The 25,000-nt window shown below is 41.5% G+C and overlaps 1 protein-coding gene across 1 annotated transcript in view; it reads right to left on the reverse strand.

Annotated features, from left to right (window-relative positions):
• The window catches only part of LOC134454832 (neurobeachin-like), a 716,394-nt gene that overhangs the window by 36,876 nt on the left and 654,518 nt on the right, over positions 1-25,000 (reverse strand). Inside the window, exon 55 of the mRNA XM_063205991.1 lies at positions 23,403-23,595. Coding sequence (XP_063062061.1) covers positions 23,403-23,595 — 193 coding nt within the window. The remainder of the gene's footprint in view (positions 1-23,402; positions 23,596-25,000) is intronic.

Raw genomic sequence — 25,000 nt, forward strand, 5'->3', positions numbered from 1 at the left:
ACAAGCTTATTGATTTTTTTATTAATGCTTATAGACACTTAACAAGCCACTTGTTAACAATTAACAATGCATTTTGAAGGTACTTGATCTAAAGCGTGGATCAGCTTACTATGCACTTGTTATCATGTAGATTTGTTTATTAAAGTAGTAAGCAGAACACAACAAGATAAAAAGCTTGGGTATCATTTTTTTCAGTTATCAATTGGGTATGTTTTCTACGCCTGGAACAAACAATAGTTGCATAATGGAAGGGGATAAAACAACAACAACAACAACAACAACAACAACAACAACAACAACAACAGAAGCAGCTTTTACAATGTGAAGCAATGTCTTCATGTCCTATCGGGGATCCTCTCAATAAAATGGAAAAGAAAATCACACATATATAATAAAAACAACAACATAACAAATATCAGTTTTGGCAACACTTGGTTAACCCTCTGGTTGTGACCGTTTTGCAACTTCATTCTTAAATAACTTCTCTATTTTTCATCATACACAAATGACACTTCATGATATCCTCCAGCTAACCTATTCAAATGGTCAAAATGAAATACAATTAAATTCCTAAAGAATTGTGGAAGATATACCAACTTGTTACATTCAATTTTGACCGTTAACACCATGAACGTAACCATGTTTCTAACACAACCAGAGGGTTAAATCCATACTGCAAGTTTTGGCAGAGGACGTGCTCAACTTCTTGGAAAAAACTTTGGGTGCGCGATAAAATGTATCAACTTAAGGAAGAAAAATCCGCACTCACAAACTGCGTCTCATTATTTATTTACATTACCTACCATGCACTGATGAAGGCTTGATAGCCGAAACGCGTTTGCTTTTTGGACATGGTGGTAATATAAATAAATAATGAGACGCAGTTTGTGAGTGCGGATTTTTCTTCTTTAAGTAAATCCATACTGCATCATAGGCTACATAAGCAAAAACACAACAGGCCTATTAACAAAATCAACATGATTCCTAACTAAATCACAATGCTTTTCCTTGTTGGAATGCAGTTCTAGAGGTCTGCGGTGCATGGTTGTGACGAGACATCATATAAACACACACCCACATGAATGGTGGTCACTCTAATATATAAAAACAAGCAAATGTGCTTAGGGCACTCTTAGGGCTACTGCAATGCACACAGATTCAACGCTACACACACACAACTTCCTCTTTGCCGCTGGCCTGGACCTGACTGTATACCGGCTGGGCTGTCCCCGCCTCCAGCTGCTGCTCCTCGTCGAGGATCCTCTCTCCTCGGGCCTGCTCTCTTGCTCGACCGCTGCTCTCGTCGTCCTCTCCCCGCGTCTCCCGTCCAAGTGGCAAGCTTCCCAATAAACCTCCATGATCATGTCAACGAACAAAGAGAGGGGAAGACAAATGAGAACCAGAGCTGAGAACGAGATGTATTTATCAAAACCATTGCGGAGGTACTGCTCCTTACTGCTGTTCAAAATAAGTTTCAGCGAGGGCAGAGGGAGACTGAAGGCTTAGACAATCAAGGCAACTTCCTAGCCATCCTCAATAGTATTGCAAAAAGAAATACTATTAAAGTATTAGACCACTGAACACAGTATGTGGTTATAACAGCAGGAGAAGAGAATCATCACCATTATGCCATCACTTATGAACATTTTTAATTGCTAAATGAATCTATGTATGCTTGTCTGTGTGCAGATTTGTGCAATATATCGGATCTGTGAAATGTATATACACCAATCTTGAAGTCAAATTTACTACCATTTTAATACCTTTTTTCACTACCTTTAGATCATTTTTACAACCATCACGGCCCTTCGTTGCAAGTGTTAGCTTTTCTGCAAAAAGTACCCAAAAGGGAGCAGTGCAGCGGGACGGTACCATGCTCAGGGTACCTCAGTCATGGAGGAGAACAAGGGAGAGCACTGGTTAATTACTCTACCCACCAACCAGGCGGGTCGGGAGTCAAACCGACAACTTTTGGGCTAAAAGTCTAACATCACCACTTAATTTTTAATCAAAATGTTACAACTAAAAGAAATATTCAAAAATAATACCTTTTGAGGAAATGTACTACGTTTAAGGCCATTACATTTTGCCTTTTGAATTCATCAACTTTTAATACTTTTTAATAAACCTGCAGACACCCTGTTATATGTGGCAAGACCCTAATTATTTTTCTTTTGGAAATCTAGATCAATACTGTACCTCTACTCTACTACTGTTAAGCAATGAATTCAACAGGATACTGGGCATACATACCAGGTCCAGGTGGCACAGCACAACTGTTCCTCACTGGCTCCTCTGCTATGCACTGGGACAGGTCTTCAGAGCAAATGGAAAAATAAAACAATCACAGTTAGTGCAATTCACCTTGTCTGTAATCTTTTTTGGACAAATTTGACACACATCTTACATTGGTCCAATGGCCCCACACACTAAAGGACTCTTGTTGAAACAAATTTGTTGGAAAGCTGGTGTTCTTAACTACACATATTGTTCTTAAATTTGAGTGTAGCTCTTTGTGAGAAATATTGCAGCAGTCTGTTCTGGAATAAACACGGGAACTGACCTGTGGTGGGGATTCTAACAGAAAGCTGGTGCTACTATCACATTATCTCTAATTCAATTAATCATTATCCCATTTATATTCATAGGGAAATGTTTTTTTTTTAATCATTTTTTATTATCAGTAGGCCTACCTCCGCCACATAATGATGTGATTGAGTTTGTCTTTGTTGTCTTTGTTCATTACTGGGTGCACAGCTTACCACTAGGGGGCGCCAAATCTTTAACTATTTACTGGACATTGCCAACAGCAGGCAAGGACTCGTCACTCACGGGACTTTGCAGTTAACCAGTTGATCAGACACCATGAAAGATCAAAAGAAACGGTTGTTCTTCCCTACCCTTTTCACAGGCAGTGCTCTGCTCCTTGGTATTCATTTTCTCCTCATAAGGATGACTGGAATTCACCAGAATTCCACAATGCCTGCCATTTTGCATAGCTCTCTAGCTTTCTTGCAAGCTAGCCCCCTCGAAAAGTAGGCAACCTCCAATTTTGGAATTGGGAGATTAAAAAGGATAAGGACGTGCCACTATTAAGACTTTATTCGCAACAGAATGTTTACAAGAAGTACACAAAACTGGAATACCACAATGAGTAGCTTCTTCACTGGTTACCACTACGAGACTTCTCAGTCAAATTAATAACATATCCGCATCAGATATTTTTTTCCGCATGTCAACCAGGGCCGTCTCTAAAGAATGGGCTGAACGGGCTGCAGCCCCGGGCATCACCGCTAGGGGGGGCCTCCGGTCGCGGAATGTCAAATGACAAAAAATAATAGAAGAAAAAAAAAGAAAACGAGCGAAAATGTCGAGCCATAGGAAACAGGAGAGTGGAGCAAAAAACGAAAATTAGTAGAAATAAAAAAGGAAAAAGCCAAAGAATTATTACAGAAAACACCCAAATTAACCAACCTGTGGAGTAGTCAACCTGCTGTAGCGGCTACCACCAGCAAAGGTTTTTTCGTTTTTTTTCCTTGCGCAGCTCTCGAGCAGCATGTGGCTCGCCTTTGCAGCTCGCAAGGTTAGTCTATTGTACGGTCAGCATGAAAAGGGTACTGTTGTGCTGGCTGTCTATCAGCTGTCAATAACGCCACGCGGACTTACTAAAGCCCTGATCAAAAAGCGAACCGCGAGATATTACATTCCTCACGCAACGTTTTGGTATCTACATGGCGCTGCGCGAGCATAGTAGGCTGCATCAACATGGTAGGCTATGATTTCGCGACATCGGCAACTTCGTCAGCATTTAAGATACAGTATATCACGAAAGTGAATACACCCCTCACAGTTTTGCTGATTTTTGAGTATATCTTTTCATAGGAAAGCATTACAGAAATGTAACTTTGACACAATTATTAGTGACCTTTTAACAACATATTTACAGTATATCACGAAAGTGAATACACCCCTCACAGTTTTGCAGATTTTTGAGTATATCTTTTCATAGGAAAGCATTACAGAAATGTAACTTTGACACAATGATTAGTGACCTTTTAACAACATATTTAACCGCTTAAATTTCTTGTTCACTCAGAAAATAACAAAATACAGCCATTAATGTTTGAACATGTACTCACAAAAGTGAGTACACCCCAGATTAAAATCCGGTAGAGAAGGGGCTATGTTGGCTCGAATCGTCTCGAAATGAAACGAAATGAAAAGGGATGACAAGGGAGGTCATCAGTGTGCGTTTCAACCTTTCTTTGCATTGAACTTTTACATTTTGAGTCTGCATCTGGCTTAAATAGATTGGTGTGAGATTTGAATGCAATCCTATGGAGAATATCATGATCTGCTTCAGTAGTCACAGTACATGTTGACATGTATGTTTCTTTTAGGTGTATTTCAGATTGCCAATGTTGACAGCATTCATGCATCCCCAAACCATGTCAGTCCCACTACCATGCTTGGCTTATGAGAGGATACACCTTTTTTGTACAACTCACTTGTTTACCACCACACATGCTTGACACCATCTAAGCAAATTTGTTTATCTTGGTCTCTTCAGATCACACAACATGGTTCCAGTGATCCATATCCTTGGTCTGTTCATCTCTCTTGAGACCAAGATAAACAAATTTGCTTTAGATGGTGTCAAGCATGTGTGGTGGTAAACAAGTGAGTTGTACAAAAAAGGTGTATCCTCTCATAAGCCAAGCATGGTAGTGGGACTGACATGGTTTGGGGATGCATGAATGCTGTCAACATTGGCAATCTGAAATACACCTAAAGAAACATACATGTCAACATGCACTGTGACTACTGAAGCAGATCATGATATTCTCCATAGGATTGCATTCAAATCTCACACCAATCTATTTAAGCCAGATGCAGACTCAAAATGTAAAAGTTCCATGCAAAGAAAGGTTGAAACGCACACTGATGACCTCCCTTGTCATCCCTTTTCATTTCATTTCATTTCGAGACGATTCGAGCCAACATAGCCCCTTCTCTACCGGATTTTAATCTGGGGTGTACTCACTTTTGTGAGTACATGTTCAAACATTAATGGCTGTATTTTGTTTTTTTTCTGAGTGAACAAGAAATTTAAGCGGTTAAATATGTTGTTAAAAGGTCACTGATCATTGTGTCAAAGTTACATTTCTGTAATGCTTTCCTATGAAAAGATATACTCAAACATCTGCAAAACTGTGAGGGGTGTATTCACTTTCGTGATATACTGTAACCGCTTAAATGTCTTGTTCACTCAGAAAAAAACAAAATACAGCCATTAATGTTTGAACATGTACTCACAAAAGTGAGTACACCCCAGATTAAAATCCGGTAGAGAAGGGGCTATGTTGGCTCGAATCGTCTCGAAATGAAACGAAATGAAAAGGGATGACAAGGGAGGTCATCCGTGTGCGTTTCAACCTTTCTTTGCATTGAACTTTTACATTTTGAGTCTGCATCTGGCTTAAATAGATTGGTGTGAGATTTGAATGCAATCCTATGGAGAATATCATGATCTGCTTCAGTAGTCACAGTGCATGTTGACATGCATGTTTCTTTTAGGTGTATTTCAGATTGCCAATGTTGACAGCATTCATGCATCCCCAAACCATGTCAGTCCCACTACCATGCTTGGCTTATGAGAGGATACACATTTTTTGTAAAACTCACTTGTTTACCACCACACATGCTTGACACCATCTAAAGCAAATTTGTTTATCTTGGTATCTTCAGATCACACAACATGGTTCCAATGATCCATATCCTTGGTCTGTTCATCTCTCTTGAGACCAAGATAAACAAATTTGCTTTAGATGAGTGTTTAGTATTTTGCTATTGGCAAAGCACATATTCACATGCCATTTAAGTCCAGTGAGACTCCACTCACAACCGTTGTCATGAGGGACAAAAAAACTTCAAGCAGACGTTAGATGAACCGCAGAATCTTATTACTGCCTGAATTTATCAAGTTGAGCACATGGATATCTATTAGGGTGCATCAGATGCCCCCTATGAAAATATATTGCCTTGGCCCTATAGTAAAAATGTTCTACATCAAGTAAAAACACACTGTGTAAAATATTTTGAAATTTGGATGAAGTCTACCGGGGCCACCAGTCCCATGAAAATAGAAAATAATGGTGATAGTCAAAATCTTGGATAGAAACAGGGCTGGACTGGCCATCTGGCATGGCGGGCATTTCCCGGTGAGCCCCGCACCCTCGTGGGCCCCCATTTTTTTTATTTTTTACATTACTGAAAATAGGAGTCCACGAGGGTGCGGGGCCCACCGGTGAGTCAGTTCTCCGGCACTAATAATAATGAGGGGCCCCGCTTAAATCCAAAAGTGCCCGGGCCCTATTTATCCCCCAGTCCAGCCCTGAATAGAAATGGACATTTCGGTGCATCAAGCTACCCAATAAAAACATATTGCCTCAGCTGTGTGATAAAAAAATGTTCTATGCACAGTAAAATCACACTGGAAAATGTGTTGAAATTTAGATTAATTCTACTGGGTCCACCAGGCCCATGAAAATACAAAACGGTGATAGTGATGGGCAACCTGGATTCCAAAGTCCAGTGCCACATATTCCAAATATAGCCAATATAATGAACCACTGCTAGTATCAAGCAAGAGATTGCGAAGCTGTATGACTTTTGTGTGTTTCACCTGTGGGCCTACAGGATTGTACAGGTAGCTGTTAATACCTGGTGGAACATATGTACTAAAGCTGTGAATGCTCCTTGGAATGACTTGTGTTTTTTCAAGAAATCCCTGCAGTAGTTCAATAGAGTACATACAATACAACTGTATGTGATGTTGGAAAGAGTGGCTTCCCAAAACCTGTACTTAAGTGACTTCTATGTATGTCATGGGTATCACCAGGTCCAGAGTCCATTGCCAAGGGCCTCTCAGGTAAGTTATGGTACTCATCTGATGGAGTAAAGTGAAATACTACCACAGGCGATGGGATAAAGAAGTAATGGCACTCTTCAATACAGTTGTATTGACTGCCTTGTAGCCTAGTCATTCCAAGGAACATTCACAGCTTTAGTACAGATGTTCCTCCGTGAATTGTAGGCCCACCGTGAAACACACAAATATAACAGTCATGCAGCTTTGCAATCTCTTGCTTGATACTAGCAGTGGTCCAAGGCAGTAAGGAATTGATATTGTGTTGCAAAACAGCAATTTTGCCTAAATATAGCAGTTTGACCATCAGTCTGTCCTGAGACTGAAGTCGGTGTAAGTTTTTTTTTTTTTTTTTATTGCAATTAATTCTCATTACATTACAATTCTCAATTCTCTCTACATTACAAATATGGGTATCATTGTAGAAAGAGAGACATAAAACAATGAACAAACAAAAACAAACAAAACAAAAAACAAAAAAAGACACATCTACCACAGAGATTTAAGACTAGGACAGTAATTTCATTTCTACACATATGTAAGGTCTGTTATATTAAATTGTATATAATATTTTTAAGGGCAACAGCTTTCTTGCTTTTCATTTTATTAAGAGAATTACAGTATGCATTGAACTCTTGTTTAAAAACTATAAAGTGAGGGAATGTTTTTAGAAATCTATTTTTATGTATAAAGAATTTACCTAAAATAATAACCACATTCACCAAATAATTCTCATCAGGGTTTCCCCTTGTGCTACCAAGTAGAATTTCTTCAGCTGTAAGCCTAGGCCCAGGTATTGCCAACCAGTTCTTCACCGCAATCCAAAAACTGTGTCACAATGCAATCACTGAAAATATGTACAGTTGCATCTATTTCCCTTTTACAAAACAAACACAGTTCTAAGTCTATATTAAATCTATGGTGTAACAATTCTCTTGATGGATAAATGTTATTCATAGTTTTAAAATGCACCTCTTTTGCTTTTGGTGAAATTGGAAACTTCAAATATTTAGTCCTGAGTGTGACTAACTGACTTTCAGTACAAGAGGTTGCCTTCCTTATGGTTCTCCCCGGGTGAAACTCTTCTCTTAAGCATTCTCTGATAAAGTTGTTTGTACTTTTGATATCTAGTAGATGCACACCTTTCACATTTAAATCAGGCAACTTGGGAAGTAAACTGTCATATTTCAAATAGTTTTGGATAGTATTAATCAAACATTCAGGGATAGCTTTAATGACCTTGTTAAATTGGCGTTTGGGTGGAAAAAAGCCATACTTAACACAAAATGACTCGTAGGTGAAAATGTTCCCTTGAGCATCCAAAATATTCAATATGGACCAAATATTTTTTTCCTTCCATTCTTTTATGTACAAGGATTTACGACTCAGAGTAACATATCTATTGTTCCAAATCGGGGAAGAATGGGGTGTGAAGTTGTGCTTGTATATGAGCTTCCAGTACATTAGAATTTGTTGGTGAAAGTCTGACAATTTGATGGGTAATTTTGAAGTGGCAAAGTCACATGACATGAGATAAGGCAAACCACCAACTCTATTAAATATCAGTCTGGGTATACAGTACCAAAAGGCTTCATTGTTCTTCAAATACTCCTTAATCCAGTTAATTTTAATCATGCCATTTAAACAGTTAAAGTCGATGACTTTTAACCCCCCCTCCTTGAAGTCTGAAGAAGTCTGTGTAAGTGGATCGACTGAATGCACACTCTGCTTAGATATTCCTTCTGTTTGTGCTCCCAATACAGGTGATTTCACTAATTACCTCATCAACCTATCTTAAGTGGTAATTAGGATCAGCTGGTTCATTATATTGGCTGTGGCAAATGTGTCACACGGTTTGTCCACCTCTTTTTTAAGACAATGGGAAACCTAGATTCAAAAGCTACAATCCAGTGCCACAGATTTCAAATTACCTGGTTTTACCTGTCCAATTGCCCTAACTGGAAAGGTAAAACTAGGTATGTCATTTGGAATATGTGGCACTGGACTTCAGCTTTGGAATCCAGGTTGCCCATCACCATCACCATTATTTTGTATTTTCATGGGCCTGGTGGACCCGGTAGAATTCATCTAAATTTCAACAGATTTTACACAGAGTGATTTTACTGTCCATAGAACATTTTTATCACACAGCTGAGGCAATATGTTTTTATTAGGTAGCTTTATGCAGCAAAATGTCAAATTCTGACTATCACCATTATTTTCTATTTTCATGGGGCTGGTGGCCCCGGTAGACTTCATCCAAATTTCAAAATATTTTACACAGTGTGTTTTTACTGGGTGTAGAACATTTTTACTATAGGGCCAAGGCAATATCTTTTCATAGGGGGCATCTGATGCACCCTAATATCTATGCATATCGGATATGAAATAGCAATGTTATAAAGTTGGATAAAGCATTACTCAAAAATAACACTGTTCACACCTAAAGTCTATGTCTGCATGGGAAAGAAAGAAACGTAATTTCAAATTCTTTGTATGACTAGTGCATGTAAAGAAATTGACAATAAAGCAGACTTGACAGTGTGTGTGTGTGTGTGTGTGTGTGTGAGAGAGAGAGAGAGAGAGAGAGAGAGAGAGAGAGAGAGAGAGAGAGAGAGAGAGAGAGAGAGAGAGAGAGAGAGAGAGAGAGAGAGAGAGAGAGAGAGGTTAAATGGTAACACCAACCTCTGCTTTCAAAACTTGTTTGGTTGCGTTGACCCCCCTCCTTTGTGTACATCCATGGACTGAAGGCAGCAGGAACACCCAGGTCAACACTGGATTAAAAAAAAAAAGTATTGAATTACAGCAATGCATTACTTTTGCAGTAATACAGTAATGTACAGTAAGGCATTACAGGGGAAAGGGCAGCAATATTTGCTTAGTTACAATGCCAGTAACAGATTGGCAGCTGTAGCATGCATATTACAGAAAAGGTATGAGTACTGTACTTGTGCATTAGGCTAACATCCAACAGCTGTCACTAGGGTTCATTCTCTCTTCATCGTTCATGGTTCAGTAGATCTCGCAGCTACCTCATCCTCCTGTCAAGCAGCAGTTAGAATATCTGGGAAAATAAACAAAAAACAACAGTCCATCTGTGCTCACCAGTTTGGGTTGAATGTTGTAAACCTGATGATTTCCTGCCTTAGTACCATGACGTGTTAAGATCGTTTTATTCATTATTTGTATGCCTGTATGTTTACTTTCTACGTAGTGTGACTTGGTGCCTACAAAACTTTGAACAATTCAACTAGTTTGCATGCAGCCACTATGAAGTCCCCCTTACAGTGGCCTGATGTGTTTTCACATAGACCTTAAAATAATCTCTGTAAAGGGAGATCATACCATATGCTTACAACAACCAAAGTGCTGCGCATAGAACAAACAAAATATAATAATAATAATAAGAAGAAGAACGACACAACAGGACGCAGTTTAAGTGCTGGCTACAACGCTAATCTGCCAAAGTGATATGATACGACAGTCATGTAGTCAAGCTACGAAAAGCTCTTCCTGCCGTTTGTTTTCAATTACCAAACAGCTAAACTGTAATAAATAATAAATTACCTTGGCTGATATCCCATGTAGGCTAGTGGGAAGAAGTGCACCTCGATTCCGCCTGTCAAACTGTCCTCCCAGGTCTCTTGACTGGCGCGAAATTCGGGACAAACACACACACAAGCACGCATACACACACACACACACACACACACGCACGCATGCACGCACGCACGCACACAAACACAAACACCCACAAACACACGGTGTTGAAGGTGAAAAGGTTTCAGGAGCAGAGCAAATGGGTTGTCGTGCCGAAAAGTGAGTCCCTGCCAGAAAACNAGTGCCCTCATTGAAACCAATGGAAACCAATGACCAATTTTCAGACATTTGTTACCCATTTTTGCAGATAAATCCGACACAATTTAAGATGGCAAGCCTATCAATAAAGAATCTACATTCCTTCTGGAAGTATTACAAAGAACTGGTTACAATTTCAGTATTATTTCCATAAAAGAATCGAAGAATTGTCATAACAAATGTTACAGTTTCATTCAAATAGCTCATATTAAGTGGAGGACGAGTAATGTTTCAGAAGCATATTTTAGTTCATAAATTATGTAATTCATTCTGCAAAAATGTGTATAATTTTCTCTCAAAAAATGTCATTGGTTTCAATGAGGGCACTCGTGTTCTGGCAGGCACTCACTTTTCGGCACGACAGGGTCAGTGTGCCAGCCGCACCACCTGAGATAATATTCGATTTCGAACCACATTACTGCTTCGTTGTCCTCACCGATGAAATAAACGTCACCACATGTTATCATCAATTGGCCAATCATTGCCAAGTACTTTACATCGTTTTCATAGCCTATTGGCTGAACTGTATACACTTCAAATGTCGTGAAGTAACGCGCGACAATCTCCCGCCTTCATTGACAGTCGGCTAACCAGCTGTAAGCGACGCTACTGTAAACACGACTTCTCGTCAAGTTTTTTCCGCCTCTGAAGTGGCCTAAATATGTTGTCAACACATATGGGATAACAGCGACAGTGAAGACAGCGAAACTGGTGGATTATCCAGTGGGAAAGAGTATGACATCTTGGACCGTGAGCATGTCATGTGACATGTCCGACACTGAGGAAGAAGAGAAGTGAGTAAAAGTTTTTTGATGTTCTGCTTGTGTTTGCCAGTCTAGTTGCAGCCATCAAAACCGCATGATTACATGGGATTGAAGTCCGGACAGATTGTTTTATGTGCGGTGCCTTTACCAACTCTCTTACAACTAAAATAAACTGTGGTTTTGTGCCTTTTTTATCTCGCTGGCACCGAGTAGCCCAGGCTTCAGTCAGCTGTTTTGTTTGCCGGCTAGCTACATGCAGCCTCGCCTAAACGTTTGATAACATGGGAGGATGGCAGCCTGGGTTGTTCACGGATTGCATTTATAACTAAAATAAAACCGAGACATGTGTCTTGATATCACTGTTTACTTCGCTTTATCTGTTAGCTCATGAGAGACTCAGCCGAGTAAATGGCTTGTCAGTCAGCTGTTTTGTACATTGGTTTTGTATGATGGCTAGCTTTCGTGCAGTCTCGCAAAAACGTTTGGTTACATGGGATAACAGTTTGGACAGACTATATGTTCCATGTAGTATGTTTAGTGATTGCATTACACCTAAAATAAACCGATATTTTGCACCTTTTCTCTCCCTTTATCTCGCTGGTGAGTCAGATACTCAGCCCAGTAGCATACATAAGGCACGCCAGTCAGCCAGATTTTGTATGGTGGCTAGCTTACTTGCAGCCTCACTGAAATGCACGGTGGGTTACTGGAATAACAGTCTGATCAGACTGTTTTGTAGGTACTGTGCCCATGGACTGTAGGCCTATTACAAGATCAACCAAGGTTTTGTGACTTTTTATAACACTGTTCATCTTCATCTCGCAAATGAAAGCTTCGCCTGAGTAAACAAAGTTCTTCAGGTTCAGCCTGTGTGTTAGGCACTAGACCTACTACTTGTAGCCTTGTAACACTTGTGGCTGAGTTTGTGCAGCATGTCTGCTGCTACAACTAATTATTCATAGCCAATTCATAGCCAAACTCCCTGGGGGTGAATTTAGATTCGACCTTTGTCAACACATTGCAGAATTGTTTGTGTCAATATGGGCAAGTCTAGATGGAGTAGCCTAAACAAGAGTGCCATAACAAGTTCAAGTTCAAGTACTTTTATTTGTCACATACATGGTAATTGTAGTGAAATGATGATGGGGTCATCAGCTCTGCATCTTAAAAATTAAAAATTAAATTAAATTAACATGTGCCTTAGTACGCTCAGTTGCAACTCTAGCAGAATTTGGCCTTGGAATAACGTGTGTGTGTGTGTGTGTGTGTGTGTGTGTGTGTGTGTGTGTGTGTGTGTGTGTGTGTGTGTGTGTGTCTCAACATCTAGAATTCAACATCTTCCCTTGACCACGACTCAGCCTCAGCCCTTCTCCAATTCTGAGGTGGATGGGCCACAACTCAACGGGATGTCGGAGGCAGAGCGTCCAGGTGTGGCGAAGGGACGAGGAAGGAGATGGGGAGAGTGAGACCTGCCCATCCATACAGGAGCGGTCATGATGCTAACCACGCTCCCCAACTGCCACCTTTCCGTCCACTCTGCCAACCTGGTATTTACATTGATGTTCCAGCAACAAAAGGGACAATGAGGAGGGCAATACATTTTTTAAAGCTTTTTTTAAAAACTGATGCCCTGCTCCTGCAAATCTGTGCCTTCACCAACACATAGGCATGGGAGGCAGTCCCCAGGAAGCCATACTGTACTTTGGTTGTATGGATGGCACATGGAGAGAAAGTAGTCGGGCGGAATTGGAAATTCTCATCGCCCCTTTTTCTGTTTTTTTTTTTTTTCCAGTTTTGTCACAGTAAAAATTACAAGTGTGGGATTCGACGGAGTATGATGATAAGAGGAAACAGAAATCCAGTAATGACATGTGCTGTTTTGATTGACATAGCTATTGTGTAATATTCAATTACATGATTGTTATTTTTCGATCATAAGAAAAAAAGTGAAATCTAAGAAAAGTAAAACAAGAAATTTTCTTTATATATATTATTTGTAATGGGTGCTCAGTGTTGATGACCAAAAAGGGCTTAATCAATATGTTTTGTAAAAGTTCTAGTAGGGTCATAAATGGAGGTTCCGTGACCATCCTCTGGCAACAATGTTTTGATGATTGATTTGACCTCTATGGACCCTTTAGAAAAGATTTAGCCCCTATGTCCCTCGCAAAAATCCCGACATTTTTTGAGCCAAATTCAAAATGGCGTCTCTAAAATATAACTTTTGATCTGAATGACCTAGAATCATGTATGAAGGCACTTTTTCATATGAGTCAACCATGAGGATTCCAAATGTGACATCATTTTGGTTATAAAACTTCGTTTTCACAGCGAAATTCAAGATGGCCGCCATCTAGAAACGTTATTTTCGACCTTTTTAGGCCGTCACCGCCCAAAATTATCATATTTGGACTGGGAACCTCCCAATTTGTGTGACTGTATTTCTCATGTAAAGATATTGAGAGAATAGCTGATCTACAAGCCCAGAATTCCTCACATTGGGAGGCGTAGTGGACTTGTAGATGGGCTATTTTAACAATGTGTCTTTTTTTAGTAGGCTATTATTTGACAATTTGGCCGATATTTTAGCATTGTTTGATGATTACTTTGGATGCAGTGATGATCTTTTACTTTGAGAGTCCTTACATCATGACCCCACCCCCCAAAACAGGGGGTCTTGACCCACAGGTTGAGAACCACTTATCTAGTAGAAAAACCCTTCACGTTTCACATTTTCCAAGCATTCTTGCACAGAGAAGCCCGTTGAGGAACTCGAGGCAAGAGCTGCTGAAATGGAAGAAGTGCGCTCACAGCAGTGATCAACTTGGTTGAAGACAGTCAGATTGTGAAGCTCCCCGAGCTGCAAGAACACTGTGTTGTTGAGGAATGTGTGGTCTTATTCAACCCCAATGGCACATACAGGAAGACGCAGAAGAGCAAGCTCATCTCGAAGATCTCCCTCCACCCTGTTTTGATTTAAGAATCCTATCTTGCTCTAATTGACATAGGCATGATCTGGAGGATGGGAACTCCATCAGCAGAAGATTGGCAGACACAGGATGGCACCCTATACAAGTAGGTTGGGCTATGCCCAAAAACTGTCATCCATCATTCTTGCCTTCTCATGCTCCCAGTATCATCCAACATGATCTCCAAAAATTCCGTGCTCCTAGACACGGATGTTAAAGGAACAGTTTGGTCAATTTCAACATGCAGTTGTATTGCTCACGCTACCCTTGACTTGTCAGTACCTGGTGATGCCACATTTTTCGGCTCAGCCCTTTCCGAGATATGAGCAATTCTAATGGGGGCAGCGTTTGTTTACATTTTTAAAAAATGAAACATAGGCCAACTCCAAATATTTTCCCAAAAGGTACTGCTGTTTGCTAGTTGTCTGCTGATGTTTTATAACCTTTTGGATGTTTTTGGGAATAAATAAAAATGTTTTTTTGAAATGTAAACAAAGAGCTGCCCCCATTACAATGACCAGGATCTCGGAAACGGCTGAAGAAGAAGAAGAAAAAAATCTCAGGCACTGACAAGTCCAGGGTAGTGTGAGCATTACAACTGCATGTTGAAATTGACCAAACTGTCCCTTTAAGGGCACAAAATCTGTGTCCAGGAGCACGGATTTTGCCAAAATTCCGTGCTCCTGGACACAGAATTGTTTTCCGTGATGGACACAGTGAAGTGCTCTCTCTATAGACTACTCCCACAGCTCTATGTTTCCACAGTCTTGTGTTTTCTCAGGATATGTCTAATTTCAAATATTTTTTCTAAAAAAAAACATTTCCTACTGACAGGTTAGGTTTAGGGATTGTTTTGGTCTATGCACAGCTAGTTTTCTTTCATTCATTATATGAATTTGATAGCCTAGCAACCAGGGCTTGACACTGGCACCTGCCAGCTGGCCAAATGCTGGTAAAACTTGGCTGCGGCTAGTAATACCGTCAGTGTCACTAGCCAATTTGGCTGGCAGCTTAGTCCTTGGTATGACATGCGAATCATAGTACCCTATTCTGCCCGTATGAATTGTTTGTATTTAAGTTCAAGAAAATCTCAGTAACTCAGTTTCTATTTGCTTGATATATTTCCATGTAGAAAGCTAAACCCTCATCTTGCTTCTGAGGTTAGACATACGCTATCATGATAAAGAAAAAAACTATATAAAAGTTGTGGCTAGGGGAACACCTGAATGGCTAGTGACTCGGGAAAACCACTAGCCACAGTGGCCGCTGGGTGAAAAAAGTTAATGTCAAGCCCTGCTAGCAACCAACTGGAAAAGGTATTTCTCAAAAATATGTCTTTAATGACAGGTTAAGGTTAGGGAATGTTTTGGTCAGGGCACAACTTAAATTGCTATAGCATTATTTTGTTTAGGATTTGCATTTGGTATGTATTTTCTAATGATAGAGTTAACACAGTGCTGAGGTAATAGATAGAAAGCACTTCCGTGTGCCCATCATGGAAAACAATTCCGTGTCCAGGAGCACAGAATTTTGGCAAAATCCGTGCTCCTGGACACGGATTTCGTGTCCTTAACATCCGTGTCCAGGAGCACGGAATTTTTGGAGATCAGGCTGTATCATCGGTGCCAATGATCCCTACGATACATCATACTTAGCAAAAGAAGACGAACGAGACCTGCGCATACATGGTAATGCTCATACATCCACATGAAATTGACAAGTTCCCATCTGCCAAGTCTTTCAAAATGTTATTGTGTAGTGTCAAAAATAAGAAAAAGACTACACCATAGAGCAGTCTGAAGCTCTTCACTGTTAATGATGGTCAATGACAGTCAGGTTGTAGTGGCCCTGTTGTTATTGATGCAGCTGATACCGACGTCTACAGCAGCTTCCTGGCATGCTATGCAATAAGAGAGACAAAGAGGTCCTTTTCTGTGACCTTTTGACAGAAGAGATGGCAGATAGCCTGTAAAACAGTGTAGCTGCACAATGCCATGATGCCAACTCAAGGTTCTATGAAAAAGGGAAATCATCAGTGTATGAGCTCCCAGGGTCACCCCTATGTTGCCCGGGAGCTATGTTCCCCGAGTCCTATGTCCCCCCGCCACCGGGGAACTTAGAACCCTTTTTTCAAAAAGGGGTTCTATTCCTGCTGCTTCCAAGTAGACTGCTGCCGCATGACTAGCGAGGGTTGTTGTCAGGGTTACGGTTAGGGTTAGGCTGCCACTGTTCGCAAACTTGACATGAAATATGCATGGCAACCGTTCGTGCAAGAGATATGCATGTGAAGCATCCTGGGCCATACAATGCGGGGAACATGGGACCCTTTTTAGAAAAAGGGTCGGTAGTTCCTCAGTCCCATACAAAGACCGGGGAATATAGGACCCGGGGAAGCTATACGCTATACTCCCAACCATGTCTGAGTGGCTATGGGTGGTTCTTTAGTGTGGGGTGGCGCACTAGATACGGCAAGTAGTTGGGACAGAGGCAGTGTTGGCATAAGCTGTCTGCATATGGAGGGAGACAGATAAAAGACTTTCTCTTCATGGTCTTTGACTTGGAAGCACAGGCTTCAGCCATGGTGCTACTTTTCTTGTCTGCATAGATCATCTGTCTTGTGAACGCAAACAGCTGTTGTACTCCCTCTTCAAGGTGAACAGAGAGCAACCAAGAGTTGCTGCCTTGCCACAGAGCTCTTTATCACCTTTTCATGTACTGATGATTTTCCTTTTTCATAGAACCCTACAGGTAAGTTGGCATCACAGCCTGTAAAATAGTGTAGCTGAACAATGCAGTCTGCCATCTCTTGTCAGCAGGTCATGGAAGAGGACAGTCTCTTCGTTTCTCTTAATGCTTAGCATGCCAGGAAGCTGCCGTAGACATCGGTATCGGTATATCAATATTAGCTGCATCAATAACAACAGGGCCACTACAACCTGATCATTGACCATCATAAACCGTGAAGAGCTTCAGACTGCTCAATGGTGTAGTCTTTTTCTTGATTTTGACACTACACAATAACATTTTGAAAGACTTGGCAGATGGGAACTTGTCAATTTCATGTGTATGTATGTGCATTACCATGTATGCGCAGGTCTCGTTCGTCTTCTTTTGTTAAGTATGGTGTATCATAGGGATCATTGGCACCGATGATACTGGAAGCATGAGAAGGCAAGGATGATGGATGACAGCTTTTGGGGGGGCGGAGGCATCACAGGGGGGGCGTGTGACATCTGCCCCCCTCCCCCCCCAAAAAATATATTTTTTAATAAGCCAATATGTTTAAAGCCCCCCTCACCAACATTATATTATTAATTGTCATTGATTTGAATAGAATAGGAAATGAACACACATCTGCACGACTGCAGTCCCTCTTTGTTTTATCTCACCTTTCCTTTAATTCTGTGCAGCAATCGCAAAATCAGTTTGCGCAAGTACTGCTTTTGCTTGGAAACCATTTATTTACTAATTTACCTCAGGTCAGACATAACTATGATAGCGCCAGCCAGAAGTGATTTTTACCCCAGAAAAAGGGGGAGGGGGCACGGAGGCATCCAGACCCTCTGAGGGGGGAAATGATGGGAAAAGTTTGAGAACCACTGAATTAGAGCAAGATAGGATTCTTAAATCAAAACGGGGTGGAGGGAGATAGATGGGCTTGGTCTTCTGCGTCTTCCTGTATGTGCCATTGGGGTTGAATAAGACCACACATTCCTTAACAACACAGTGTTCTTGCATCTCTGGGAGCTTCACAAACTGAGTTCCTCAACGGGCTTCTCTGTGCAAGAATGCTTGGAAAATGTGAAACGTGAAGATTTATTTATTTATTTATTTATTTAAACTAGATAAGTGGTTCTCAACCTGTGGGTCAAGACCCCCTGTTTTGGGGGGTGGGGTCATAATGTAAGGACTCTCAAAGTAAAAGACCATCACTGCATCCAAAGTAATCATCAAACAATGCTAAAATATCGGCCAAATTGTCAAATAATAGCCTACTAAAAAAAGACACATTGTTAAAATAGCCCATCTACAAGCCCACTACGCCCAACAATGTGAGGAATTGTGGGCTTGTAGATCAGATATTCTCTCAATATCTTTACATGATAATGTAAACACAAATGTCACACAAATTGGGAGGTTCCCAGTCCAAATATGATCATTTTGGGCGGTGACGGCCTAAAAAGGTCGAAAATAATGGTTCTAGATGGCGGCCATCTTGAATTTTGCTGTCAAAACAAAGTTTTATAACCAAAATGATGTCAGATTTGGAATCCTCATTGTTGACTTGTATGAAAAAGTGCCTTCATACATGATTCTAGGTCATTCAGATCAAAATTATTTTTTAGAGATGCCGCTGGACGCCATTTTGAATTTGGCTCTCTAGCAAAAAATGCCGGGATTTTTGCGAGGGACATGGGGGCTAAATCTTTTCTAAAGGGTCCATAGAGGTCAAATCAATCATCAAAACATTGTTGCCAGAGGATGGTCACGGAACCTCCATTTATGACCCTACTATTCATGTTTGCAAATAAGCTTAAATCAACAATATTCTGCACAATTATAGTATTGAGTGTTTTCATGGTGAGAAGGGGAAAAATGTATGTTTAGCTGTAATTTAACGGGTGAAAACTTTATGAAAATGTTGTTTTGTGTGTCCAAAAGTATAATCAAATATATATAGCTGTGTCTAAAACAACCTTTTGACCATTGTGACTAAAGATTTGGGTCAAATGTGAAACTCTGAAGCAAATCTATAATTCTATAATTTGTGCTGCACCATGCAAGGCATAATGAATTGACCGTAACTTTTGACCAGAAAATGATAAATTGATTTTGTTTTTTTCATTGAGTAGGGGACAACTTAATTAGTCTTTCATACACTCTAAGTTTTTCTATATCTACAAAAGAAATTAGGGGTAAAGTAAGATTTGTGATGACAAATTCATTTTTTTACATTTTTTCTTATTATTTTTGAGGATATTTATTGAAGTAATTTATAATGAAACATGCATACCTATTCATGTTTTATATCATTTTAAAGTGCATCTAATTCTGATTACAATGGTGTGTGTATTGTATCTCTACCATGTAGTATGGCCACACAATACGCTTTTGTTTGACACAAGGTCATCAAGTGTGAAAAAAATAGAATGTTCGGGTCAGTCACCAAAGTGTTAAAAATCTCATTTGCATATTTTGTGATTAATTCCTTTTAGACATCCTTTTGAAACATTTCCAATGTGATTTAAATGTTATTCTGCTTTGTTTTAGTGATTTGTAGGCTTTTTTCTTATCTTGCACCAATCCCTTTTATTAACCCTCTGGAGTCTAGGGCCTCTGAGAGGCTTTCAGGCCGTTAGGAACACCTAACAAAAATAATTTGAGAGTAAAGTGAATGTTATATAACTGTATATTACTTTGGAAGATGTAAATTAATGGTCCGATCATTTTTGGCCGAAACACCATGAATGTAACAAGTTGGTGTATCTTCCACAATTCTTTAGGAATTTAATTTGGAATTTAATTTCATTTTGATCATTTGAATAGGTTAGCTGGAGGATATCATGAAGTGTCATTTGTGTATGATGAAAAATAGAGAAGTTATTTAAGAATGAAGTTGCAAAACGGTCACAACCAGAGGGTTAACCAAGTGTTGCCAAAACTGATATTTGTTATGTTGTTGTTTTTGTTATTATATATGTGTGATTTTCTTTTCCATTTTATTGAGAGGATCCCCGATAGGACATGAAGACATTGCTTCACATTGTAAAAGCTGCTTCTGTTGTTGTTGTTGTTGTTGTTGTTGTTGTTGTTGTTGTTGTTGTTGTATTATCCCCTTCCATTATGCAACTATTGTTTGTTCCAGGTGTAGAAAACATACCCAATTGATAACTGAAAAAAAATTGATACCCAAGCTTTTTATCTTGTTGTGTTCTGCTTACTACTTTAATAAACAAATCTACATGATAACAAGTGCATAGTAAGCTGATCCACGCTTTAGATCGAGTACCTGCAAAATGCATTGTTAATTGTTAACAAGTGGCTTGTTAAGTGTCTATAAGCATTAATAAAAACATCAATAAGCTTGTTATATCTTCTTGTGTACTGCTTATAGTATTTTTATGACTACTATAATAAGCATAGCTACATGATAACAAGTGCATAGTAAGCTGATCCCCGCTTTAGATCGGGTACCTGCAAAATTCATTGTTAGCTGTTAACAAGTGGCTTGTTAAGTGTCTATGAGCATTAATAAGCAGCTTATAACATGATAACAAGTGCATAGTAAGCTGATCCCCGCTTTAGATCGGGTACCTGCAAATTTCATTGTTAGCTATTAACAAGTGGCTTGTTAAGTGTCTATAAGCATTAATAAGCAGCTTATAACATGTTATTAAAAAAATAATAAGCGTGTTATAGAAACTTGTAAGGGCATAACTACCTGCTTATGAGTGACCATTAACACCTATTACAATACTATAAGAAAACTATTAACCCATAATAAGCAGCTTAGAGGACGTTAATAAGGTTAATAAGCATGTTATGGGCACTTGTAAGAGTATTATTACCTGCTTACTGGAGACTTATAAACGCTTATTATGATACTATAAGAGCACTATTAACCCATTATAAGCAGCTTAGAGGACGTTAATAAGGTTAATAAGCATGTTATGGGCACTTGTAAGAGTGTTATTACCTGCTTACTGGAGACTAATAAACGCTTAATACGATACTATAAGAACACTATTAACCCATTATAAGCAGCTTAGAGGACGTTAATAAGGTTTATAAGCATGTTATGGGCACTTGTAAGAGTGTTATTACCTGCTTACTGGAGACTAATAAACGCTTATTACGATACTATAAGAGCACTATTAACCCATTATAAGCAGCTTAGAGGACGTTTATAAGGTTAATAAGCATGTTATAAGCTTGTTATAAGGATATAACTACCTGCTTACTAGTGACTATAAGCGCTTATTACAAGAACCTTAATATAAAGCGCTACCAAAGTGTGTGTATAAATGTATATGAATGTTTCTCTATTTATGCATGTGCATATGTGCAAAGGCTGTTATACACATGCCTTCAATAACCATGTTGCCTACCACCTCTACCCCACATCCTTACCGTGCACCACCCAACCCCTCTACCCATAACCCCAGCCCATAACACCCTGACATTACTCCACCTCCATGACCTCACACAGTCTACACCTATATCCCTGTCCCCATACCCCCAGGCTCCACTCCAACGCCCCTCATAACCTCCTCCACCCCCTACACCTCCTCCACCCCCTACACCTGCTCCACCCCCTACACCTCCTCCACCCCCTACACCTGCTCCACCCTATTCTACCCTAATAACCCCTAGACTCTTGGTTCCTCCCTGATTGCCAGGTTTCGCTCTAATTTCCAGGTTTCAACAGGTTCCCAGGCTCAACTCCAACTCCCTACATAGCCTGCTCCACCATGTTTCTCCATAATAACCCAGGGCTAGGTTCCTGGTTCCTCCCTGGTTTCTACGAAGGTTTCACTCCAACCTCCTCCCTAGTTCCCCCTCAACACCCTCCATAACCTCCTCCACTCCCCTCCACCAGAACCCCCCACCCCAGGCCCCCACACAAGGCCTTCCTACCAACCTCCTCCCCTCTCCTCTCAGGGCTGGAATAAGATGGCCTGGGGCCCCTAGGCTAAAAGTGGCTGTCGGCCCCCATGGAGGGCAAATGTCGCTTCAAATAAACCAAGACAGTATCAATAGTACGCGTTAAGGATAACATGTCTACCACCTGCACTCAACACAACAGTTGGATTTTTCAATTTTCAATATTTCAATTTCGACATTTTTTTTTTTGGTCAATCAGGGGCCCCCTGGCAGGTGGGGGCCCCTATGCTGCAGCCATATCTAGCCTGTGGGGGGCCCTGGCAGGTGGGGAGCCCTAGGCTACAGCCATATCTAGCCTGTGGGGGCCCCTGGCAGGTGGGGGCCCTAGGCTACAGCCATATCTAGCCTGTGGGGGGCCCTGGCAGGTGGGGGGCCCTAGGCTACAGCCATATCTAGCCTGTGCATTAAGTCAACCCTGCCTCCACCTCTCCACCTGGACCACCTTTCTCCCCCCTACCCCCTACCCCCTACCCCCTAACCTCTCCAAGGTTCCCCTCCAAAATTCCTGATAGCCACTCTCTCCCACTCTCTCCCTCTCCACCCCTCCCTCCCTCCTCGTCTACCTTTCTCCCCCCTACCCTCTAACCTCTCCCAGGTTCCCCTCTCTCCCACCTCCATCCGTCTCCATCCCTCCATCCATCCCACCTGGTCTGGTGTCCTTTGAACCCGAGGCGAGCTGGTTTCCTGGGAAAGGGGCTCGTGGGTAATGCGGTTCACACATGTGGGAGAGCTGCTATGCCTCGCCCTCCCCCCCTCCAACCGCCCCTCCCCCAACTACAGCACCTGAGCCAGAAGCCAATATGGAGCGGATTTCTTACACTACACACTTGCACACATATTGACACACGCATACATGCACACACATGTGCACACACATACACACACACATTTATGCGCACACACAGACATGCACGTATGCACGCACACACACACACACACACACACACACACACACACACACACACACACACACACACACACACACACACACAAGCACACACAAACGAGGGCTCCCCCGCAACTGCGATCGTTAGTGTGTGAGCGCCACACCGGCTGGCCTGCTGCATTTACACACACACACGCACACGCACACACACACGCACACGCACACGCACACGCACACGCACACGCACACGCACACGCACACGCACACGCACACGCACACGCACACGCACACGCACACGCACCCATCCACCCTCCCCAGTCCCATTCACTCACCGACAGTGTTGTGCCACCGGTTGACTGCGAAGAGTCGGCTGCAGGTGACGGTGACGGCGGCGGGCATGGCGAGGTGGGGAAGCGTGTTGGCCGCCACGTGCGTCACAGGGGAGTTGGAGGGGAACTTGAGCACCATGATCACATCCTGCTGCATCTGGTCCTTAAACATCAGCGGACTCTGGGGAAGGAAACACTGGATGAGCAGAAACAGAGAGGAGTAGGAGGAGGAGAAGAAGAGGAGGAGGAGGCAGGAGAGGAGAGGAGGAGGAGGAGAGGACGAGAGGAGAGGAAAGGAGAGGAGAGGAAAGGAGAGGAGAGAGAAGAAGTGAGGAGAGGAGAGGAGAGGAGAGGAGAGGAGGAGAAGGAGGAGAAGGAGAGGAGGAGAAGGAGTAGGAGAGGAGAGGAGAGGAGAGGAGAAAGGAGAAGAGAAGAGAAGAGGAGCAGGAGAGGAGAGAAGAGGAGAGAGGAGAGGAGAAGAGAGGAAACAGCAAGCAACATAACACAAAGGAGCAGGAAACAAGGAGAGGGGGAGAAGAGGAGAGAAGAGAGAGAAGAGAAGGAGGAGAGGACGGAAGAGGGGAATCAGAGAGGAGAGGAGAGAAGGAGGAGAAGAAGGAGAGAGGAGCAGTAGAGTAAGCGAGGAGGCAAGAAGAAGCAACCAGGAGGAGGGAGGCAGCAAATAGCAGCAGGAGACACAAGAGCAAACGCAAAGCAAGTAGAAAACAGAGGAGACATAGAGAAGATACAGACAGTGGAACAAGAGGAAGAAGAAGAGGAGGAGGAGGAAGAAGAAGAAGAAGAAGAAGAAGAAGAAGAAGAAGAAGAAGAAGAAGAAGAAGAAGAAGAAGAAGAAGAAGAAGAAGAAGAAGAAGAAGAAGAAGAAGAAGAACAAAGCACAAAGAATAGAACAAAAAGAAGAAAACAAGAAAGCAAAGGAGGGACAAGAAGTATATTGGCAGCGAAGGCACCAGCGGAGAGATGAGGTGATGGAGATACAGAGTAGGGAGCATGGGATGGAGGAGCATGATAGCAAAACAGAGAGAGAGAGAGAGAGAGAGAGAGAGAGAGAGAGAGAGAGAGAGAGAGAGAGAGAGAGAGAGAGAGAGAGAGAGAGAGAGAGAGAGAGAGAGAGAGAGAGAGAGACTCAGAGACGGTGAATGCGACAGAGACAAGGACAGTGACAGAGGAAGCGAGGCAGCGATAGTGATTAAGGGGAAAATATGGAAGAATGAGAATGAAGGAGAGAAAAGTTATGGAGATGAAAGAGTGAGTTAAAGGAAGGAAGAAAGGTAGGGAGGAAGGAAGAGAGGAACAGAGGGATGGGGGCTCATTAGTGAAGAGAGGGTTAAAGGGAGTAACTGGCAGAGGGCAAAGGGCAGAGGCAGACTGGTAGACATGGGGAGAAGTCCTGAAGAAGTTCCTGCTAAAGTTGGAGAGAACCCAGTTGTTGATTACACGAATGTAGATATTTCTAAATGGAAATATTAATTAAGCCAATTACGTATAAACACGACATGTGGATAAAAAACAAAGACTCCATTGTGACGGGTGCCATTAAGCCCCTTAAATGGGGTATTTAAAAAAAAAAAGAGTTTTGA

Source organism: Engraulis encrasicolus, chromosome 8 (genome assembly GCF_034702125.1).
Source record: "Engraulis encrasicolus isolate BLACKSEA-1 chromosome 8, IST_EnEncr_1.0, whole genome shotgun sequence".
Lineage (NCBI taxonomy): Eukaryota > Metazoa > Chordata > Actinopteri > Clupeiformes > Engraulidae > Engraulis > Engraulis encrasicolus.